This window comes from Pocillopora verrucosa, chromosome 3, assembly GCF_036669915.1.
Source record: "Pocillopora verrucosa isolate sample1 chromosome 3, ASM3666991v2, whole genome shotgun sequence".
Lineage (NCBI taxonomy): Eukaryota > Metazoa > Cnidaria > Anthozoa > Scleractinia > Pocilloporidae > Pocillopora > Pocillopora verrucosa.
Genome location: NC_089314.1, coordinates 6,129,897 through 6,154,421, shown reverse-complemented (window position 1 = coordinate 6,154,421; position 24,525 = coordinate 6,129,897). Strand labels below are relative to the sequence as shown.

The 24,525-nt window shown below is 40.9% G+C and overlaps 1 protein-coding gene and 1 long non-coding RNA gene across 2 annotated transcripts; one reads left to right on the top strand and one right to left on the bottom strand.

Moving 5' to 3' along the window:
• The first annotated feature begins 8 nt into the window (after positions 1 to 8).
• On the top strand, positions 9 to 22,357 carry LOC131777323 (uncharacterized). Its single transcript, XM_059093598.2, has 6 exons — positions 9 to 129; positions 1,964 to 2,232; positions 4,923 to 5,030; positions 5,637 to 7,393; positions 7,677 to 20,427; positions 21,151 to 22,357. Exons 2-6 carry the CDS (start codon positions 1,966 to 1,968, stop codon positions 21,265 to 21,267), a joined length of 15,000 nt encoding a protein of 4,999 aa, XP_058949581.2. The 5' UTR covers positions 9 to 129; positions 1,964 to 1,965; the 3' UTR covers positions 21,268 to 22,357.
• On the bottom strand, positions 22,189 to 24,495 carry LOC131777324 (uncharacterized). Its single transcript, XR_010716938.1, has 2 exons — positions 24,354 to 24,495; positions 22,189 to 22,953 (listed from the first exon to the last, which is right to left on the bottom strand). It is a non-coding gene; the product is annotated as an uncharacterized lncRNA (long non-coding RNA).
• Between the last annotated feature and the right edge of the window lie 30 nt (positions 24,496 to 24,525).

Here is a 24,525-nt window from a genome sequence, read left to right as displayed (position 1 = left end):
CAGCATTTGCATTAACGCTGTCGTGCGTTAGGGAAGTTCATTAATATTAGCAGGTTCAAGAAAATCGATCAGAATGAACTGCTCAACACCTACAGTGAATTAATTAAAACTCAAAACGGCTAGGAAAAGGTGAGTTTCTGCTATTTAAATAGTCCTGGAACAGCTCTTTGATCGTTCTTGATTGTGAACTTCCATGGGTTGGGTAACTTGAGTAATCTCGCACCGTGCTATAGAGTGGAAATTTACTAGCCTCCTACACTTTTACCAGTGAAGATCAGCCAAAGTTTTATTGGTTGTGAACCCTTTCACTTCCAAGATCTCTTTAGTTATTCTGTTTAATGTCTGCTATACAATTTTCATGATTTTAGTTGGGAGGATTGGTATTGAATTAGCTAATAATGCCCCTAATTGACACATTTCTTTTTTGCACATCACTCGTTTGCTTAATATTGTATTGATATTGTAAGGAAAAACTCTGTGTTGGTCAATCATGGGAATTAGGTTAAAGACAGCTGAAATAATTAGTCTTATAAGTATATTCTAACAACGATGCTTAATTTCCGGGAAATAAGGTGAATGAACATCACGATATCAACTGGTTTAAACTAGTTTGGCTTTCTAGGAAAAGCAGGAAGCCTTGAATTCTTTGAATTATTTAAATCAACAGTTATCGTTTGTGGCATTTTATAAATGGATTATGCTTGAGGTTAAATGCGTATGAATGTTAATAATCATTTTGTTTGCAGTCATCTTTATCTGCATTTTGATTCAACTTATTTGTATCTTTCCCTGTCTATTAATTCTACAGTTGACCTGATGAGCCGCATTTTTTAATTGTATTTATTTTTACATGTGACCTACACATGACTTTCAAGAATGTTATTACCTGTTATCGCATGTTTCAATGTTTTATTTCATGACTTGCATGATTTTATCTTTTTGTATAGTATGTGTCTTATCTTTTGCATACCATCACTTTTATGGAAAATGAATGCAGTACCATGAGTTTATTGAGCTCTACACTGATTACAAGTATCTATTCCTAATCATTGGTTTGAATATATATATATATATATATATATATATACATAAGTTAAAGAATTAAAGAGGACACATTGATTCTCTGTGACTCTGAGTTCTGTGATTAAGTGCTCATCAGACATAAGTGTTCTGTCTGATGAGTGCTTAGGCACGAAACTTAGAGTCACAGAAAATTGATGCGTCCTCTTTAATTCTTTAACTTATGTATACTTAGCTCTGCTACCACAGCATTGAGCACTTTATGCCAAGGTAGACTCTACCCCCACATTTATATGTGTATATATATATATATATATATATATAGTTAGATATAATTAGATAGTTAGATATAGCTCTTTGGCATACAAAGCTTTGCTTTCATGTCCAAATTGAGCACTCTACTAGGATGAGTCATTGCTGCTAGCATTATATATATATATATATATATATATTTATATAGAAGTTTAAATGAGGACTTGCTGTCCCTTAATTATGCAACAAGTCCCCTGAGACAACTTGCTTTGGCTTTCAGGAAATGTTCACTGCAACTCATTTTATTGCAGCAGTCATCACACCAGTTAAAACTGGCTTTTCCAAACTTTTTTAAGAATTAAATTCTGTTGCATGAACCATTATTTTCACAACACTGCCCCTCTCACAGGTTTGTAAGTGTTTCCTCAGGTCTCAAATTAAAAACTACCAACTACAGCTCTCAGCCATACATCAAATGCTTTTTCTTGCACATGCTGGACAAATGAGGGAGGAATTTGCACAGATCAATTAAAGCAAATGGCTGCATTTTCTGGCCGTTTTGAAACAATGATAAAGTATAATTTCCTTGATTTTATAATGTATTTAGTCTGTTGAAAACTGCCCTCCATAATGGTCTTCAATGGAAACAGATGATGCTCATCATATGAATGTGCTTATATTTCAACTTCAGGAATGTCTAGAGAAGGCAAGCAGCCAGGATTTTGCCATGGAGATGATAACGGTAACACAAATGCTGGATTTGATGGCCCCCTGAGAGGTGGTGATTATGGTGGTACTTCAGACAGCTTCAGTCACAAAGAACACCAGAAAACAGACTGGAAAAAGTATGCAGATAAAGCGACCGAAGACTATATTGCTGGATGTCCAGGGAGTTACAGGACAAGTGAGCATTTCAGAAATACAAGTCTGTCTTCAGAAGAGAGGAATCCTCCAATGAATGTATGTTTTTTTGTCATAGTTTTATTGGTAAAAATTATAATCATTATTGTAATTATTTTTATTCCAAAACTGAATCATGTTGTATATTTGGGACTAAAACCTCACCTTTGGATTCAAATTTAACCTTGCTTTAGGAGGCTTTGGCAGTTCTCTTATAGAAAATTTATAGTTAGGCTGGCCCATTATTTTGATACAGGGTTTGCCCATAATGAGTTAAGTTTCATAAGCCATTGTAGTCATATTCACAATTTCCACTGTATATCTCTTTTTAATTTTTTTATTGCTTGCTGGATGATGGAATTAAAAATGCTAATCATGCTGAGTTGTAATTCAAAACCCAAGTTTCTTGGCCAGAAAACATTTGGCTTGAGGTCATGATGTGCTGACTGAGCACAGTGAGGTCTGGATTTCATGGCCAAGAACCAGATATTTTCTGCCTGACCTGACCAAATTCAGCCAATAAGAATTTTGTCATTTGACCACTAAGCATGGAAAATTTCAAAAATTTTGTTTCAACTTTAATAGCATGACTGATAGACAGGTGCACATGGAACGACTGAAAAAACTTTTTTCTATAATTAAACTTTTCCTTTATTTTTCAAGTCAGCAGGAAACTAACAATTTGTCAAAAAAAATGTGACTTATTTTCTCATTTCTATTTGCAATGTTTGTTTATTAAAACCAAGCCACAGGAGTGCAGGGCCCACAGCTTTTTCTTTACAAGCTCACATCAGCATCTGGCCCTACAGACATCAGCTTTCATTATTTTCTACCATAGGATTGCATTGATTAGGGCCAGACAGGTTATACATTGTATGATGAATGAGTATAATGAACAAGGGCAATTATACCAGAAAAACCTGCTAAAATAAATGTATACACTCAAGCTAAGTCTCTTGTAAATAGTGAACCAAGCAACAACATGGCTTGAGACAAGCTCCACTTTTGTATACATTTACCATAGACTAGAACATTGTACACGATTACACCATATCTCATTTATAATCAGTATGCATGATAAGCATAACAAGGTGCTACTCTCAACACATTTCAAGATTTTAACCTATAAAATAATTAAAACCAATCAGATGGAACACTGCCTTACTGACAAGAAAAATTATTTTTGAAGGCATTTAGTTGGAAAAATTTTAATGATAATGACCTTGCTGGGATAAGCTTTTGACTTCCTGAGTAGACATCCTTAGGATGTCACCCTCTTTTCTTAGACATTCCAACCGAAACCTGAAGATTCTTTCTCTTTGGCTGGCATCGAGGGTCTCAATAGAAAGTTCTTTCTGTTTCCTCTTTTCCTTGAGGAATGAACTTCCAATCTTCAGATTTCTCCAAAGGATGTTCTAATTTGTGATAGCATTTTATCCTTTGGCTTCAAACAAGTTAGAGTAGAGAAACTGACTTAAATTATTAACTAGGTCAAACTTCTAGGGTTGGTTTAATTTACAGGAGGTCTAACCCAAACCAAGGTTTTACACAATCAGTGAACCTCTGGCTCTCTTTGTAAGATGGTGGGTTTAATTAGATAAATGCCCTTCCACTGTTTGATTTCTGCCTTCGTGATGCTGTTCACAGAAATAAATGTTTCAGTAAAGGGCTCAGCTTAATTGAGGATTGTTTAGGATGCAGTTTTAATTGTTTTCCCAGCGCAGTTGGATAATTTCCCAACAAAACTTAATGTGCACGCCTTTAAATTGGCATTTTTTCAAGTACAGCAGAGAAGCAATAAGGCTTAATAAACTTTCTAGAAAAAGGTTTCCTGACCTTAAACTGGTTCCGTTTCATTTTTGCCAAAACTTCCCAAAGAGGCAAATATGTCTTATGAGTACATTGTTTGGCTTCAGGAGCACAGCTTCCAGAATAGGACCACCACACTCCAACAGATGTGATAGTGCACTGTCTTATCCTGGTGCTTTTCCACACCCACTGCTCTTGAGAGCCCTCCTCAAATCCTACATCATAATATGATCTACATCAGACATTTCTTGCAGCTCTTCAACGTTAACACATTAAAAAATTATCCTTCACTGCCCTGATTTGATTTCGTTAAAGACTGCCCTAGTTCTAATAAAGCAACCTTTTATTTCAAGGTCGGAGAGCTTCCGAATTTTATCCAGCAGCTCTTGGACTACAGTGCTGCTCAATATTTCTTTCTTACAAGCAGTCGAATGTTACCATGGTATACCATGTGATTCGAGACTTTTCCTGAGATGATGCACCTCCTCAGCTGCTTACTTGCCTATGTCAAGTCTTGTTTGTCGTTGCTGTATTAGTTTGTGTTAAGTGTGAAGGAATTCGAGAGACTAGTTAAATCCACTTTTTTTAAGCTTCTATCGAACCTTAAAGTGATGCGTTCCACTTTAGGTTCCCGTTTCGTTGAAATGATCTCTCTAATACTGGTCCGGCAGGTCGCAAATTAATGGAGAAGGTGGAGATGTTGGACCTTAGTTGCATTTATTTGAATAATTCTGAACACTCCTCGTTACACAATGTACTCCCGATGTTGAATTGAAGTTGAATTGCTGAATTAAGGTGGCTCTTTCTACCGCCTCACACTAACTTTGCTTTCGTACCCAGTGAAGATCTGGTCTAAATGAACATACTTCATAGAAATTGAAATAGCGTAAAGCTATGTAGGAATAGTGTTTGCAACATTTTTCTTCTGGTATACCTTTTAGGATAACAGACCTCCCTCTGGTGTCAAAGAAGGCCAAGAGGAAGAAGATGAAAAGGAGGAAGAAGAAGAAAGCGTTAGCCCCATGAAACCATTGGAAAATAGAGAACAGGTACCAAAATGCCTTCCTTTTATATCATAAGCTCAAGTGTCTTTCCATTTTCCTCATATTTACGAAGAGACGTCAGATATGCAATATTGTGATTTGGAGCAATTTCAAAGGATTAATAAAATCAACGGAGTTCTCCACAGAAATGTAGCATTTTAACCGCGAAGGAAATCAATTTTGGCATGGCTCCTTATGACATATCACTTGCAAGTAACAGACAACTAACAGTCAAAAATAGCGTGATTTAAATGATAATGATACACGGTCCTGGTTTGCTGTGGTTACTGTGTCCCTCAAAGTTCAATTGAAGACAAACTCGTCTTAAATTAACTGTCATTTAATTGCCCCTTTACTTTAGGGTTTTAAACATGCGCAAAAGTAGAAAAAAAAAACCATTCGACGCACGTTTATTTTGATAATTTTAAACAAACCCCCTTTCCAAACTGGTTGATGGCAAAATGTTGTAATAAACGACTGCACCAGCTTCAGATTATTTCAAGACTAACCTCTCTATGTACATGACTGTATCAAGCTAATTTATCAAAGATAAGTATTTGGGTCAAAGTTAGTATGATGATGTAATTATTCCTTTTTCCTCTTTTCTTTTAGTATCTCAGGTATGTTTTTCACCTTTATTTGGAGGAAAAAGTTGAGTCAGTAAAGATTGAAACACAGAAGCCAATGCTTAATGGCTGTATTACGATGAGCCTAACTTTCGATCCTAATGAAAAGCACTGGAAATCCCCCGAGCTATTTGTCCCAGCTCATCAGCTCGAAACATTTCGCTATCGGTATGTGGTCAAATGGAAAGAAGGATTGGTTGAATCCCTCATAAAGAGGTTTTGGAGTGGAAAGGACCTCAAAACGTTACATGAGAAACTTTACCGCAAGCTCAATAAGGGCAAGGATCAATATGACATTTTTCATAAACCAGGAGACGAAAGTTGGAGGAAAACCATTTTCTCTGGGCAACTGTTCTTTGTCAAGCTACTGTATGACCTGCTAGGAAGGGGTGGAAATTTAAAGGAAATGCTGATCGAGTGTGAACATACTGGCTTTGGCCACCCGAATTATTTGGATGCAGATATCAAAACTGTCATTCATTGGGTCGAGGAAAGCATCAAAAGTGGTCCTACAGACGATCAGGGTGTGTACCTATCTGCTCTTCTTGGCCAATTAGTAACTCGCACGCGGACCCCAGCTCGTATGGTGTGTAATTTGCTGGGACAGAAGATAGCTGACAAACTTCTTTCATTCCTTGAGCGTTACCCTAACGAGGCATTGCCTAAGAGCAGCACACTCTCCATCAAGGCTGTAGCTGAATGTCTCTTTAACGCTGGATCTTCGATTGGATGCTTAGCCTTTATCAAATTTTTCTGTAATCTTCTTGATGTGAACTATGTAATGCAAGTGGCTGACAAACTTTCCTCAACGCTCCTCACCAATAATCAATTCGATCAACAAGTGTTAAGTGTAATAGCATCTGTAACTAGAGTGAAAGACTCGGACAGCCGTAGAGGATTTTGCTGTTTTATGATAAACCACTCTCCAAGTATAGAATGCCTTTGGAATCTCTATAGTGTCATTTCATTCACCAGTTCTGACCTGTTGAACGTTTTGGAGGAAGAATTTACAAACGCGTATGGGAAGTTTACTTCACGAAAGCGTACAAAGAAGCCCGATCTTCTCCAGCCATGTTTTTGGAGTGACGTACCAGAGAAATTGAAAGAGAAACTAGCTAGTCCGTTTTGCAAAGTGTTGGTTGAGCAGGTCCCGTCGGAAACTACCTCTATACATGAGAGACTGGACAGTTTGAGGAGTATTGTTCTCGATCCAAGGTTGCAGTCAGCGGATACATTTTGTCATCTTGTTATGAGTATCTCATTACACAAGTCTGAAAAGGTGGTGTCCATGATTCTTACTCTCTTGGAGTCCAAGGAATTGCACACCTGCTGGGTTAAGGGATTCTCCCATGCAGACAAATTGAAAATATCTTGGAACTGGGTAAGAGCTCAGTATGCTAGTAAGAGACCCAGCGACCAAATCCTTGCTGTTGTGGAAGCCTGCGAAATGTTGTGTGAAACAGAAGCGGTGAAGGACGACGATAATCTCTGCCTCGCTTTGCAAGAGCAAGTAGAAAAAATGGTTATAAAGAGAAGTTTCCAGTCCATCATGAATGCTGTTGCAGATGCACAGAATCGACCCCATACAATTTTTACGCGTCTCGTACATCTGTTCAGAGAGGCGATTAAAAGGGAAAGTGGAGCCGGTGACCGTCGTTCAAAATACAAGAATATGATTCGTCTTCTCGGCTATGATCACTCTAAGGAGAGAAAGGAGAGACTTCAGAAGGAGAAGCTAGATAGGTGGGTCTGAGAGGAGTGTGATTCGTGAAATGATGTTGAAAAAGTGTTTTGAATATTTGCATTCCAGGGTATTTGTCATCCACATCATATCTTGCCAAAATGTTCTCAGCTAAAAAACCAGCTTGCTGACTTCAAGTGCATCCTAAATAGATGAAAAAAACCTCTTTGACTTTTTTTTCACACATATACGTAGAGTTACAATTTAATTTAGTTATGAATCTAGATGCAGCTGTTCCTGGGTTAATTTTCTGTCCATTGAAGCTCGTTGTAAATTCGTTTTCAGGGCCCGGGAGGAGCTTTTGGTTTCTGCTGTGGAACTCATCCAAATACAAGGCGAGGAAGGGAAAAAAGTTGATGTGGAAAAAGTGTTAAAGGCGATGATTTCCAGCAGTGAACTGTGGTTACCATTACTGAGTGCAGTTCACCCTAAAAGTATACTTCTGCGACAGCCTACTGTGTCGGCAGCCCTGAATGCTTTGTGGTGCTTAAGAGATGAGCAGCAGAGACAAAGCCTGCGTGTGAAGTTTTTGATAACCCTGAATGACGATGAGATAAGTCTTCTTGCTGCGTATTGTGTCCTGGGTTCTTGCCAAGAGTCAACAACAGTTGATCAAAATAAGAGAGAGGAGTGGAAAGCGCTTCTGTCGTTGGGGTGTAAGAGGGCTAAAAGCTTCTTTGAACGCTTCGCCAAAGTAGAGCAGACAATCCGTTTTCTCCAGAATGTATGTGAAGGATGTGTCGTGATTTCTGATGTAGAAACCATAATCAAGGAGGTCAACAACAGGAAGAAAGTAAGAGATGATGCTACTCTTAAAGATGCCCTTGATTTTAGCTTCTGGGGCACACTGGATAAGTTGATTGGATCTTCAGAGACGGCCACAAAGGTTCGAGAAAGTATCATCTTTACCAACGTGGCACATTTGTGCTTGAAAGAAAACCTGGCATCTTCTCAAAGAGCATTGGGTAAAGAAGCCGATTCTTCAGATGACCTTCCAGAATACCAAGCTGCTGAGGTGCTGCATATCCTCGAAAACGATGGCTTGCGCCAATTTAGAGAGGCATGTACCAGTTTTACCGACAGCAACAAGGATCCAAAGAGTTTAGAAGTGCACATGCTCTTGTCTGGTATTGATACCGAGGAGGCTCTAAACAGAGAGCTATTTGCAATCAGTTCCTTCTGTGGTACTCTAGTTCCTAAAAGGAAAAACGAAATGTTGAAAAATTATTTATCTTTCCCTCTCGTCTGTGCAAAAGTAGAACAGCTGATGTCGATTTACGCAGCTCTTGGATTCGAAGATTCTGAAGATGAAGCTGTCAGCAAGGATCTACAGGACTTCAGGCAGGTTTCTTCCGGCCCCATCAGTGACCTCACGCTGACACGTGTGTCGGAGATTGTTGAAAAGAAGAGCGTGGCAAGGGTAAACTCTGAGCTAGACGATACTTTGAAAACCATCATGGAGACACTTCAAGAGTCCAGTGAACTGATCTCGTTTATGAAAGAAACTGCGAATGAAGACATTCGTATACTAATTGATGCTGTAGAGGAACATTCTGATCAGTTTGTCTCGGAAGCTATCGTTTCGGATTTAATTGATGTTCATGGATTTCTGCGCAACATAATACGAGAAACCCCAAAAGATCCCATGATGTTCCTGGTTAGTCTCAAAGAGTGTTACCGAAAGCTTGAAAAGAAATCAGAAATGGCAGCTAAAATCAGTGAGTGTGGCTGTAATGTTCATAGCCTAAGAGGCTTGTACATGAATGTTGCCAACCGTGGGGAGATGACAAAGGAAATAATCAACAATGCCGTACAGAAAGGATGTTACGTAATTAAGACTAACCCTGATGGCTCAAGCGATGTCCAACTTAGTTATCGTCGTAATGAAAGTGCACCAAAAGACACGACCTATAATATGACAGAACTTCACGACCTGAGAAGCCGAGCTCTCCTAATTTTGAATACGGATAAGAAGCAAGAACAGGTGGAGAATTTAAATGACTCCAGTGCTTCAGTTCAGTCTGTCAACCAGACCTTGCCAACATTTATAACGCAAGTGGAAATGATTACTGACATTGTCAACGTTGTCACATTGCTGCGAGAATCTGGTCATCCAAAGTATATAAGCTTTTGGCAGAAGCTTACGTCCTCTCACGAGATTGAGTCTCAGGCTCTTAGCCTACAGTCTACTTTGCAGGATTGGGAAACGTTGTTAAAACGTTTACAAGAACAGTACTATTTCCTCAATTTTTTCCACCCTGATCAGCTGTGGCTGTTACACAAGTTTTTTTCAAAGCCTTCAACGAATACACAGGGCCGACTTGCGCTGACGTCATCTGTTCACAGCCTGTTGCGTTTTGTGGATCCAAGTATACAACCTAAAGAGCTTGATGATTTCCGTTGCCATTACAACGCACCCAAAGGAGACTCTGGGCTTGAGATCGACCTCCAGGCCATTGGAGAGGTTTTAGATAGCATCTTTATTCCACGCCAAGGTGCGCCGTTGAAAAAGATACTACAACATGACTTGCAAAGAGCTGTCAAGCCAGGGGAATTGTTTGTTGCTGTTCTTGAACTTGGCAGTAAGCAGACGGCTAATGTGGTTATGTCACTGTTCGAGAGCACAACAGGGTCTTTTCCTCAGCCTAGTCAAGTCCTCTTCTGTCATTCAGAGACCAGTTGGGAAGAGGTTGAGCGACTTCTGAAACGTTCGTTTGAAGCATATACGCATTCCACTTCGGCCAAGTTACACTGCCTTGCGAACGTTGAAAACCTTTCAAATGACATGCAGTTTGAACTTGTTACAGCCATAAGAACATACCAAAAGAAGGTTGACGGTTCCTACCTGTTAGCGCTAGTTTGTTGTGGAGGTATTCATCACCACATTGCTGATCAGTTCTCTACAGCTGCCCACAACATTCTTGGAATGTCAGAACCAAAGCTACGGGATACTTTCAAGAAAGTTTTTCCCAACGTTTTCATGGTCACTTCGGATCTTCCTGGTGTGGGAAAGACAGAGGCTATCCACGAGCATGCAGCATCATATAAGAAGAAAGCTTTGACGGTGCCAATCAGCGGGCCTTTGTCACGAAAAAACCTTTTGAAAAGGTTGTCTGGTTTGAGCGTTTCTTCTCACGAATGCATTCATTTTGATGTTGGCGAAGTGGATGACCCGTTAGTTCTGGACACTATGATGTTCGAACTCGTTGTTGTGGGTATGATGTCCTGTGGAACGGAACTTTTCCATCTCCCGACCAAGCATGTGTACATCGAAATTGCGAACACACTAAGGCACTGGCTTCAAGATTCGCTTCCAATTACAAAGTGCTTTTCTCCTTTACACAAAAACTTGGTTGGGTATGGAGACCTTGTTGTGAGCCAGGAGCCATTGAGTCCCGTTCAAGTTGTCTGCCAGTATCTTCATGCCTACGAGTCTGGTTCGTTGGAAACCAAAGATCTAAATCTTGTCGATCTGAAGCCATTGTCATCAGACCGATGTAAACAGCTTCTATCAAAGCATTTCTCGTCAACCGGGGATTTGTCGTACAACATAGTAGAGAGCTTCCTCAAGGTTTTTGCAGATCAGCTCTTACAGTTTTCAGAAAGTCCTTTCTTCAAAACTCACAATTTACAGGCCGCCCTAGGCCTGCAACATGATGTTCGAAACTGCTTATTCAAAGCCCTCTTGGAGGTGTCAAGAGAGTTTGCATCACGGTCTGTTGTAACCTGTAAGAATGTTCAGTCAGAAGCCATTTCAAAAGAGCAAGCATCCGAAGTCTTGAAAAAGCTCCATTCGTCCTCAAGGAATGATGCAGAAAGAATGGTCGAAAGGGTTGAAGGAATGATTCAGTGGACTGACAATAATCACCTTGTGATTGCGTTTCACAGACTGGAGGCTTTTACTATTTCTGCTTTGTACCGTGACTTGTCACAAGTGCCTTCCAATGTGCAGAAATTGTTGAAAGTGCAGGCGAAGAAAGGTGAAGATATAAAGGACTTTGCCAAGCTGAATCACAGAGAACTTCAGGAAAGACTTGATCTAATCGTTCGAACAAAACCAAGACAAAATGATGACAGCTTACAGAAACTTGATTATGCCCTTACGCCGGACAATATCCTGAAGATGGTGCTAATTATTCAACGTATTAAGGCACGTATACCAGTCATTGTCATGGGAGAAACAGGTTGTGGCAAGACTAGCCTTGTAAGATACCTAGCCAGAACGTGTGGTGTCCCATTTCACGTTTTCAATTTTCATGCAGGTGTGGCCGAGGAAGAGGTGATCGACTTCATCGACCAAAGGGAGACGGAAGCGAAAACTGGCAAAGAAGTTTGGGTGTTCCTTGACGAAATTAACACTTGTGAATATCTGGGCACAATCAACGAGGTGATTTGTCACCGTAGCATTAAAGGCAAACCAATCACATCTAACTTGGTATTCATCGCTGCCTGCAACCCGTACCGTCTTCGTCCGCCTGGGAAAATTACGACAGCAGGTCTAAGTGAGAAGATAGAGACAGACCAATTTTCAAAACTGGTGTATCGGGTTCACCCTTTACCTGAAACAATGATCGACTTTGTCTGGGACTATGGATCACTAGGTAAGGACGATGAACATGCATACATTGGTCGAATGGTAAAAGGAATCACCGGAAAAACTGACAACTTGTTAGCTGATCTGCTCTGTACTTCTCAACAGTACATCCGAGAAGTTGACGGGAGCCCTTACTGTGTGAGCCTACGAGACGCTCATCGCTGCATTGTCCTTGTGAAGTGGTTTGGAGAGACATTGAAAGAGCGTAATGATTTACCCCTAACAAAATTTAAGGGTGATTGTGCTTGTCACGTGATTGCTCGTCGGTTCCCTAATCTAGAAAGATCCTTTGTCCTCGCCTTAGCTCACTGTTATCAATCACGTCTTCCTACTGCGGAAGCAAGAAAGGGATACCAACAACGCGTTGCCGAGTGCTTTAGAAAACACAAAAAACATTTATTTAAAGAGCAGAGCTTTGAGGCCATTGTTAGAGCAGAGCAAGAAGATTACCTTGAAAGAATGGAATTGCCAGAGGGAACCGCTAAGAATGGTGCTCTTCGCGAGAATGTGTTCGTTATGCTTGTTTGTATCCTGAACCGAATTCCGGTTTTCGTCGTTGGAAAGCCAGGATGTAGCAAATCTTTGTCTATGCAAATTATCCGCAGCAACTTAAGAGGAAAAGATACCAAAGATCCTTTTCTTAAGAAATTTCCACAACTCTATGTGGTTTCTCACCAAGGCTCAGAGTCCTCAACATCAGATGGAATACTCAAGGTGTTTGAGAAAGCGCGAAAGTACAAGGAGCACAACAAAAGTGGAGATATTCTTCCAGTTGTTCTTCTTGATGAGATTGGTCTGGCTGAGGTATCACAGTACAACCCTTTGAAAGTATTGCACAGTCTACTGGAACCAGGCGATGGTGCATTTCCTGATGTTGCTGTAGTTGGCATCTCGAACTGGGCCTTAGATGCAGCTAAGATGAACCGTGCAATTCATCTGTCCAGGCCTGAACCAGATGTGGACGATTTGTTTGACACTGGAAAATCTTTGAGAGAGGCAGGTAGTGAGAGAACTGCATTTGGAGTGCCTCGCACTCGTTCAGGACACCCCTATCGCAGAGACACCTACCCAGATGACAAACAGCTTCTTTGCCTTGCCGAAGCATATCATGAATATCAAGGATCTCAAAAATATGCAAACTTTCATGGACTTCGAGACTATTACAGCCTTATCAAATGCCTCAGCTCAAACAGGAATCACAATCCCTCTCACCACCCGCTCATCGAAGAGAAAACACAGGGGATCCAACATGCATTACAGAGGAATTTTGGTGGCGTGCCCAGTGACGTAAACAACTTTCAAACGTTGTTTCAGAAAAGACTCCACTCCCTGGATTTAGTAGAGAATACTCATCATTTTAAAGTTACTCAACTCATCCGTGACAATCTGCACGACAAACTGGCACGTCATTTAATGATAATAACGAATGGAGATGCTGCTATTGGCATCCTTGATCAGACTCTGCAAAGTCTTGACAAAGAGAAAATCACCATCTTTGGAAGTCGATTCGAAGAAGATCTTTCTGAAGAATACAATTATCGAATGCTGAGCCGCATTATTTTGTGCATGGAGAGGGATTGCGTTCTCATTCTCCGAGATCTTGAAAACATCTATGGCAGTCTGTATGATATGCTGAACCAGAATTATACCGTTGTTGGAGGGAAGAGAAACTGTCGGGTCGCACTTGGTGCCTTTAGCAATCCTATGTGTCAGGTCCATGATGGATTTCGATGCATAGTGTTGATTGATCAACGAAGGGTTGACTTCACAGATCCTCCGTTTCTGAACCGTTTCGAGAAGCAGTTGCTCCGCTTCACGGACGTCCTTGACGGAAAGCGGAGAAGTATTATTAGCAGTTTGAATGAATGGGTGAGAAGTATATCCACAATTCCTGAATTTGAATCCCAATTTCACGAAGAAGATATGTTTGTTGGATTCTGTAGTGATACCCTGCCTTCACTTGTCCTCAAAAACAGTCAAGAAGAAGAACTTGGCATAGACGAAATTTTGGAAAAATGCAAGGCGGATCTCATGTTAGTAGCATCTCCTGATGGTGTCTTGAGGAGTTTAGAATCTTCCCTGGCCGAAAAGAATTTTGAAGAAGTCCAGGCCCTGTACAAGACCTATTTTGAGATGCCATTACACAATGGATTGAAAGAGTATTTGAAACACTCATTGGAGGGTTTACAGCTGGATGATGATGCCACCAGTGGTATTCAACTGCTGATCATGACCCACAGTAACATCCACGTGAATGTAGCGCAGTGTCTTAGTGGGCTGCTACGATGCCAAACGGAAAAGTTAAGCGCTTTTAAGTCAGAAAAGCACTTAACAAAGCAGTTGGAAAGATTTTGGAAATCCAGTGATGCGCTGTTGGTACTACAGTGCAAGCCAGAGTTGGATGCCACCCATATGCTCCTTGCCAAATCAATTATCGAGCAGCAGAGACAGAAGTACGAAGAAGAATCAATGAAGACAGCCCAAAGTCAGATCAAACATGTTTGCATAATTATCCATGTTCAGAGGGAAAGTGAAGCAAATGGAGTTGAAAGTCAGCACTGGCAGTTTAGTTTCCAAAGTGGTTGGAAGCAAGTAACAATAGATGTCTTGGAACCCCCTGTGTTGCCCATTACTGAGTGTTTAGACGTAAGTGTCATTGACCTTATGGATACCAAGTCGCTCTCTTTTACTGAAGTGGCGTCAAACGAATTTCTGTGGTGCTTCACTCGAATAAAGTACCCAGCCATTCGCCAGCCTTCAGTGGATGAAATTCTCAAGATAGAACAGCTGTTAAGATTGCCCTCCAACGCGAAGATCTTGGAATGTTTCAAAGAGCTCGTGGAACGGTGGTTAAATAAAAGACTCGACAACAGTTTCCAGCATCCAGAAGGTCGAACTTGGCAATTTTCAGTTGCATGCGATCGTCAAGCTTTAATTAGGTCTTCACATCTAGTAGGAGCCATTCAGCATTATGTCAGCCATCTCATACGCCATCCACTGGCAAAGATCATCTACTTCTTAGAAGAGAAATCTGCTTGGCCAAAGTTTCTCTACACACAGGATCCTTCCGACGAGGAAGAACTTCAAGTTTGGTCGGAATTGATTTTGGACCAAGAGATCCTCAACATTGAAGACATCCCTGACCACCAAGGAGCAGAGTCTTACTTTGTTCCAGAGCGACACTTGCACCTGAAATTTCCTCTTGCAGCAATATTTTGTGATAAAGTAGACCGAATTCAACCTTTGTTTGCTGAAGATCAAAGGCAGCTCCTTTTGAATGAGGAAAACCTGGATGAAAACAGAGAATTGCACGACGTCGCGGCAGAATCGCAGCTACACAGGTTCAGTGCCATGATAAAAGAGAAAATTCCACAAGTAGTAGAGCTGGAATACCTTCAACAGAATATTGGGGACTATGTGGAAGATCTTATTGACATGAAAACCGTTCACTTTTCCGACGTATTTACTCGTGAGAAGAGGATTGAGTTTTTGAAGTCTGCGATGGCAAACGATATTAAGTTTAGAATTGATGGAGACCCTGCTCGACTCATCACCCGCTTGCATTCTCTTTTTTGGTTGAACGAAACCATGTACACGGCAGCACTTCAGGTTTACGCGACGTGCTCCAAAATCAAACATGTGGACTTAACAAAGTTGTTCTGCAAGCTGTCTACTGTGTTTGAGGAAATACTGTTTCAAAGCAAGGCTCAATTGCAGTGCGAGGAAGTTGATGAAGCCCAGTGTATAAGTAATTGCGAAAAAACAGAAGAGATAGAAGTGAGTTGTAGCGTGCAGAATGAACAACAAAACGCTGAATCGGAGCACGGCACCGGCGAAGGATTCTTAGCACTAACTCTGTTAGAAAATCCTACTGTGTCTCTGCAGCTAGAACGAAGCAACGGGAAGACGTCAGGAGAACAAGAGAAATTCGAACTTGGAAACGACAAGTTTCAAGAAGTAAAAGGTGGCCAATCAGGCAGTCTGGGAAAGGGAATGGAAAAACAAAAAGAGCTGGTAGAAAACGTGGGAATCAAAAGCGTGGACGAACAAGGAGATGAAACACAGGCAGTAAAAGAACACTTACCGTCAGCAGACGGTTCAATAAAGGGACATCACTACGAAGAATTATGCAGTCGTGAAAGGGCGGACAACGGCGAAAATAGTGGGGAAATAGACGAGATCATTCGGGTTCAAGAACCTAGTAGAACAGCTAAAGTTGCTGAGCATCAACATTCTGTGGAGACAAAGTCAGTCAGTGATGGTAAGAATGAGGAAGCTCTAACCAGGGTCGAGGATGAAGATTTTCTCTGTGAAGCAGGCCGTGTTGAAAAGGGTATTACCATTGACGATAAACATGTTGGAAAACAGGAGCATACCTCTGAAGGAGAGGAAGAGGAAGAAGCGGAAGAAAAAACAGGTCAAAAAAATGTTTCAGAGAACGAAGACACAGGGGAAGGAATCCCAGTAAACATTAAGAAGAACGAGGAGCTTGGTGAAGAAGACCATGAATTCAGGGTAGAAGACGACAAGAAAGCGGTAAATGACCTAGAGGAAGAGAGTGACCTTGAGAACGAACACACAGAGGAGGAGAGTGACCTAGAGAACGTACACACAGAGGAAGAAATCTCAGATGATGGGGCTATTGATGAAACAAGCTTTGATGAAATTTTGGTAGAGACACTGTGTTCAGCCTTATTTCCAACTTCCGATGTGATAGAAAGCTTTGAAGGCCCTGACAATTGGCAACGGACGACGAGTCTCTTTCTTTCTACAGTCAGCAGATTGCAAGTTGTAAGCCCTGCCTTCCACTTTCTCCGTGTTTGTTACGACTTTGTGACCTTACTAGTTTTACCTGAATCTCTCGAACCGTATTCCCTTTACATGCTAGGTTCATTTGGAGTAATGGGAAACTCTGAAGGTTACCTCGACTCCCAAGATGTTTTTGATCGAATTGTAAATGTTGTTGACGAGTTGGCAAAACGAGGTGTTCAACAAGAAAGGTTGGAGGACTTTCTGATGCTCTACTATGGGCGCTGTATCGATTCCAATCCAGACACTCCAGTTCTTGGTTCTATACTGGCAAGAATTTGTCGTAGTGGACAAAAGTCTCTAATTCAACTGGCTGGACCTCTGGTTCACCGAGTATTCCTCGTAGAAGAAGAGTTGTCCCCAGGTGTTTTTGAGAAGCTCTTAGACCACCCCGAAACCATAGGTGATAACCCAGGTCTCCAGGAAATTAGTTATGCTTTATCAACTCTTCCTGGTGACGTCGAACTTGACTCGCCTTTTGCTGTTGTTTGTTGTGATCTCATAAATGAAGTTGCATTCTCGGACATAGACTTCTCGACGGTTTCAGGTTCCGAAGATCGATTGCTTTTGAACTTTCGCAAGGCCTGTCAAATTGTGATGGAGCCTACAGAAGACGTTGAACCGAGCGCAACAGAAGACGAAGACGTCGAGCAGGGAGCGTTTCATCTTCTCTGTGCAGTGGCTTACCTGAAGGCGTTCTTGACATCCTTTTGCGCATTTATTCTGGAAAACAGTTCTCACCTTGTAGAAGACGGAGAGTTTTCCATGTTAATGAATGAATTAAATGCCGCATTTACCTTAAATGGGGCAGATCAATTGCGTGATACCAGGATATCGGAGCTGCAAGTATACTTTCTGAAGGAGCTGAAGAAGAACCTCCCAATGTACCAGATTTATACCCTTTGTCAAACAAGCTGTAAACTCCCAGCGTTGAAAATGATACAGTGGCAAGATGACAACTTAGTTACTAAACTTAGTTTTGATCCTTTTCAATCATTCTCGGAAAACTCAGAAGTTCAAGCTGCACTGGCAACTCTTCTCGAAAAGAAAAATATGAAGCCATTTGAAGATGTCATAGCCTCAATGTCTCAGTCAGTGGAAATCAGGGTTGAAGCGGCAACTGTCCTGGCCAAGTCGTTTTTTCTAGTACGCTCCAGACGAGCCTTGAAAGATAGTGAGGATAAGGCAATTGCGTCTGTCATAGAGAAGATGAAGAATGTGGAAACTCCTTATGTAAACCTTCTTCAACGAATCACCGGAAAAAAGGATTTTAGTGCTCCGAGACTTTGCGTTTCGCCGGAGTCATCGCCAGAAGATGTGCATAGGTCGACATTGATTTTACATCTCTGCATTATCCTTGCCTCAAGTTTTACAAGTATAAAGAAGGGGACACCGGCCATGATGTCATACTTCGTTGACCCAATGGCTTCCGTAAATTCTTTCGTCTTAGCATCAGGGGAAGGTGGTTCGCAACCGTTCAAAAGACATTGGAATTACGAAGTCACACGACAATTGAAAACAGCCTCTTCATGTTCTTGTGGCACCTTCTATGTGGTGGTCGGTGATGGCAAGGAAGCAAGCTGTCCTAACGAAAGTGAGAAAAAGGGCATACCTAATGAGGCAAGCGCTCAAGAAGGGATGTTGGCATCAAAGGGTTACGTCTCACTTTTAAATTCTGACATCTCCCTCTGCGTTCGGCAGCTTAAACCTGCGGAATTCCGTATCCTTCACTTGTTTGTTCACGCAGCGCTCTACGGAGGCTTTGCACTGGAATTGTTTGATAACAGCTCCCTCGGTCAATTCTTGAACACTAAGCCGAAAGAAGGAAGTCCTTCAGAGATTTGTTTTCAACAGATATCAAACGACTTAAAGGTGCTGTGTAGTATTTTAAATGCTAAAGAAGAAGAAGTTCTCCGTTTCCTACATTGTGCATTAGAAGAGTGTTCCTCCATTCTTACTTCCGCAAATATCTGTAGCTCGCCAGACGAAAGGTTGTCTTGGGAAAAGAAGTTTGCATCATCGATTGGGCCCTTACTCCGCGAGTTTCATCCAAGAAAGTTGCTCAAACGTTCTGTAGACGCATCTTCATCAGCAACTCAAAGGAAGATTGAAGAGACTGACAACCCCCAGTTTTCAGAAATGAATGAGAGAAACCTACACATCCCCCGTCTGCTTAGAGTAACATTGCCGAAAACGTTCAATGCCCTTAAATCATATTACATGTTAACTGAGGATAAAGAGAGAGACAAATTTCCGTTGCTGGGTTTGTTTCTGGATTTTGATGACCGTCTACCACTCGTGGGAAACCTAGTCCACCTTGTTTCCTGGAGTCGTATCGTTGATTCACTTTTGAGCAGACGCCTCAGCCGTAAGGACATCAACAAGAAGATTGGCGACGTTATTCGAGAAAAAGCCAAATCACCAGCGGAAAGAGATCAACTAAAAGAGGCTTTTGAGAACTTTACCGCTGCGTTTGAGGAGATGCGTCCCCTTCTCAAGGAACAGCTGCAAAAAGAAGTTCCATACGTTAGCGAAAGCTCGCCGATTTCTGTCTGCCTTGTTGAAAAACGAGATCAAGGAGTGTTCCTTTGTGTTGCCATGGAAGTACTTCAGAAAATACAGAACGACTTCATGCAGAAGGTTCTTAGTATTGGCGCTACAGGGAAATCGTCTGCTTTGATCTTTCTAGAGCGGGACGAGGGAAAGTGTTCCATTCCAATGGTCCACGTCCAAGAGGCTCGTGAGAAAGAAATAATTCAATACCAGTGGTCGGATGCCATTTTAAGGAACTCTCAGCGTAACACTGAGTATGGCCATGGAAAAGAAGTGTTTTATGATCTTGCAAAGATTGAAAAAGAAATGGCAGCCCGCTTCCTTGTAGGAAAAGCTTTCCTTTCGACTTTCGACGGATTGCGCGAGTTTATCTTCTCTCGAGAGCTTTTTCACACATGCCGAGGTATCCTGGATGAATTACAAAAGCTTATTCCTCAACAGCCATTGACAGAAATTTTGCGGAGTGGTTTGGTACGCCAGAGCGAGCACAGCCTTGAGAGCGTCCAGGAATTGTTAGAACATATGGAAATCGTCCTATGCCTGTTAAAGAGACATCAACATGGAAAACCTGAGGAACCTTTAACAGAATTTACAGACAAGTGGCTGGGCGGGTCGAGACCATTTCCTAAGCAGTTACTCCCACAGCCCCATAGTGCAATCCAACTTATGCACGTGGTCGCCCTTTACGAGTTTCTTGAAGACACACTGGCTGAATCCGCTGCCAAGCGCGTGCATGATACTTATCGTGCTACTATACCCAAAGAGATTACAGATGATTTGGCCAAAGCAGCCTTTTTCTCTGGTAAGAGTGAGGCGGATCGTTCTACGCTACGTGCCATCACCATAGCACTCCGACGCTTCATTTTCCGCTATCTTTCATCCGAAGAAATGAGACCCGAGCCCGGAGAGGTTCTAGCCGAGCGTATGCGAGAGTCTTCTCTTTGGCCTATGGACTTAAACAAGTCGGGGAAATCGCTAGGCATTGAATCTCCAGAAAATGTCCTTCACCTTGTGTTTCCAGAGAGTCTGACCATCGGACAAACGTACCAAGTCCTTTGCTTTTACCAGGACCGTCTTAAAGTGAGTAACAGTGATTTCTATAATTCCTGTGTTTTTTTTTACTTTTTGTCACTTTGTAACCAAGATTACAACTGCCTTCATTGTACAACAGACGTGATTTTGCTTAGAGACTTAGCCTGGTTATGTGAAAAGAACTCAATACCTGAGGAAACAGGAACATTTTTTGCAGGGGCCTTCTAAAAAAACCTTTCTTTTCGGCAATCTTCTGAGCCAAATGTCATCAGGCGTGGATGGTCTTTAAAAAAATGAAAACGTGCTCAAAAACAATTCTATGGTTTCTGGATCATACCCCTTCGCTAGCTTCAATCTTGCTAAAAAGTATAGGAATTTTTGGGAAGATGATGTGTTTTATACTAGAAAGAAGGTGGCAAAAACGTTTTCTTCGAACGCCGTCATTTTAAATCCTACCAAGCAATGTAGCTATATTCCTTCGAAATAAAGGCTCTCTCCTCTTTATTCTATATCACTTCGCGGTCTGTTTTAAAAGAAAGGCGCTACAAAATATGCCCCTCTTACCTTATGTAATGATTTTTTTAAGCAACTAGATATAGTAGAAGATATTATGGATCATGCTTTGTAATTCATACTTCTTCCAGTAAGTTGCGTAGCGTTGGAGATACCTCAGCATAATTTTATGAAAAATTTTATTTGATATCACAGCTATTTGGAAGTTTTGTTTTTTCGGCATTAATGCTTTTCTTTTTTATTATTATTACTTTGCAGTCTCTTGAAGAAGTGAAGGTGGTCTCTCGTAGCCCAGCACCCAAAGGAGGCAGGCTCAGCAATGTACAAAGATCCCGTCAGGTGAAGAAAGGCCGAGCACCGTTCGGCTACTCATGAAAGAAATGCACCACGCTTATCTGTATTGTGATGCGACAGCGGTGGACCGTGAAAATTTTTACAAATGGAGTATCTCCGCTTAATCGGACACTTTCCTTAATATATCGAAGTAGCCTTATGTTAGCACATCGACAGCGTCAACCAGTTGTTCTTGACTGAATAGGCGGTCGAACGATCCCCATGTTTATACATAACATTCTTGAAAGCTAGGATTTCTTAGATCGTATATACATCTGATTTTTTACAAGTCTCAATTTTTATAACAATTTAACCAAGTAACGTTAGTGAAAAAGGATATCGTAGACCACAACCACTCGGCTAAGTGAGTAGCGATTGTTTTGTATTTGAGTGCTACTTAACAATTAGTCCAGTCTTTTGAGATTCAACTGGTTTATTTGTAGGCGAAAATAGCTAGATTCAACGAAGGTTTTGTTTTGCATTTGAAAATCTAGAGCTTGAACAATTGTTTTGTTGATGCAAACGATGACGGAATGTGAAAAATTTGTAGAGTTTTTCTGGCTGCGATTAAGACCATGACATTTACGTCACGCATCATGACATGCAAAGGTAGTAGGTTGTGACGTTCACGTAGATAGTTTGGATAAGTTAGTTAAGGCAAAGGTTAGAAAAAAGCCGCCATTCTTTTTCTTGAGATAAATCTAGTTGTTTTGTTTTGACGTGTATGCTAGCTTTATGATATCTTTCCTAAGACACAGATAAGGTTTGTCTTAGGAGGAATCAGTTGTAGTTGATTTTATGGTCAAGTATACTCAATATAGTGATGTATAACAGATACCAATTGTCCTTAATTTCGTCTTACAATAAAGGATTCTTGTTACCTAATGAAAAAGGGCGTAGTTGTAAAACTGTTGTTTGTTTGGAGTAGATAAAAAGACCGGATAAAGCATTTAGCAGTATGAGTAATAGTGTCATGGCTGTAGTTAGGGTATGTTAGTTACGTTGGCCGATTGAGATGAAGGCTGGCCATTCTTATATTCAAAACTGATAAGTCTGGTTGTTTTGTACTTTTTAAAAGGTGGATAACGTTTCCGCCATCACTATATCCTTCAAATACATATGTTATGCTTTACTTTAGATAGAGTGTTGTTCTTGCTCAAATTCTGAACCTTTTTTAAATCTCTATTTACGATTGAAAATGATAGTTTAAAGGAGAACGTTGCTTGTTTGGAATAGATAAGCCCGGATAAGCCATTATGCTGCAAGAGCTGTCGATAGAAGGGAAGATAAGTCCGTAAAGATCTTCATACTTTTTCCTTATCTCAAGCACGCACACGCCGTTTAGCTCCATATGTTACTGGATCTAGCCTTTTGAACTGTTTCAATAACAGAATAAACCCTTCTTAGTTCACAACATGTAGAAAAGAGATCATGACAAGAATTTGTGAAGAATTGCCGGTTTCCTTGAAGTCGAAATCTGCCGTTCAAAAAACTACGCCCCTTTGTAAATTGTGTATCGGACATTCCTATCTGATCATGACCTCAGCGGGTGGAAGCAAGGGTACTTGTCGCTGTCTCTCAAATCAAGCTGTAACGAGAGAAGAGGAATTGTGTAACTGCTCTGATCACTTGATGGACTTATCGTCTCGAGGTGAAGTAGAGAGCTCCGAATATATGAGGACTCGAAAGGATTTAGTCTCCTGCAGCATTTGAAAACTTTGCTTCTGTCTGAAGAAAGTTTAAACCAGCATTTAGTGTTGTAGAAGGGAAAAAACAAATAAATAAAACATACGAATAAGTAAACTTCTGCAATGATTTACATCTTGCTTGCCTTCTTTTATAGAAGGACAAGAAACATGATTCATTACAACTTTATGCTTTCAACCCGTAAACCTCTATAAGCCAATGCTGTCTAGACAGAGCTTAGAAGCAGAGAGGGCACTGGCGATCTATTATATTGAACAGATCTCATCATCGTCAATGTCTACCAAGCCAAGTGTTTGTAACACAAAAGGAAGCAGGCTGAGCAGTCAAAATGAATTTATGCGAGAGCGTCACGAGGATAACTGGGTCATTGCCCAAACTCCAAAGGATGTTAGTTTGCCAGGTCAATGAGGGCGTCTGGGAAAGGTTCACCAATATTGTAAACTATTTTTTCGCATCCTTAATGACTGGGTGCAGTTTGTAATTGTTTCTGTGGTTTCTCACAAATTGACAATGTGCAAAACAGAGGACGCTAGTTTTCAAAGAACTTGTCCCGGCTCCCGTCGTCTCTTTGCTAACGAAGGGTTTTGTTTCACCTCCAGATAACCCCCTGAGAATTGCGCATTAATTAGACTAAGTATTAAGTTGGTTTCCCAGAGCACAATGATCGATCGAAAGCCAAGAATAGAAAGATAAATCTTGGCCAAGCGCCGCTATATGCGGGCAGACACTCAACAACCACAGAGACTCAACCACAATCATTTTTTCGTCTTGTATCTAATGGGATATTTCCGAGGTTTACTACGAATGTTGGATAAATTATTCCTTTGTTATTCCTTTGTTTCGTCGGTTAAAATTTTAAAATCCGACTTTATCTTCTTCGTTTTCTTAAAAATTGTCGCAACAATGATTTACTGCTTATTAGAATAACGCACAATCGCTCTCTAGAATGAATTCCTAGGAGAGAATAAACGATCGTGCATCGGGTATTGAAATTTGAACAGACATAGTCACGCAACAGAAGGGAAGTTAATTCAAGTAAATTATCTATCGAATATTCACCTACGTCCTATCACGTCTGTGTTATGCATCAGCTCTCGCTTAATCTATTGCCAGTTTGTGTCCAATTTCCAGTCTTGAAAAAAGTTAAAAAGCGTCAGTCCTATAAAACTTTATTGGCAATTTTTCTTAGAATTCATGTTATCTTCTTTCATCTTACTAACCATAAATTGTTAATAAATTATAGTTCATATGTTGCCAGCTGTTTTTAAAGATACTTCTTAAACACCATGACACTTCCAAGGCGACAGGGAACCTACGTGGGACATCAAGGAAATAGCAATCCCTCAAGGGATGATGCGGGAGTTCACAAATTAGTCGGACACAATCGAAACTTATCTAACAAGGAAGTTTGATTACATTACCTACGTTCATTCACTTTCGAGGGGGGTGAGCGATGAGCGGAGGAGCAGCTGTTTTGTGATTTGAAATGAGAGACCACGATCGAAACAGATAAATTTACATTATCTGGGAATTCAACTGAAGTCGCTGTAGTGGATCTTTTCGGTGCCAGAGAAGACCATGTGACATCATGAC

Bases quoted from the DNA above. Each gene is read 5' to 3' on its own strand.
- LOC131777323 (XM_059093598.2), top strand. From the start codon at position 1,966: ATGTCTAGAGAAGGCAAGCAGCCAGGATTTTGCCATGGAGATGATAAC. The intron at 2,233-4,922 runs GTATGTTTTTTT...TATACCTTTTAG, and splicing joins AGAGGAATCCTCCAATGAAT to GATAACAGACCTCCCTCTGG. The intron at 7,394-7,676 runs GTGGGTCTGAGA...ATTCGTTTTCAG, and splicing joins CAGAAGGAGAAGCTAGATAG to GGCCCGGGAGGAGCTTTTGG.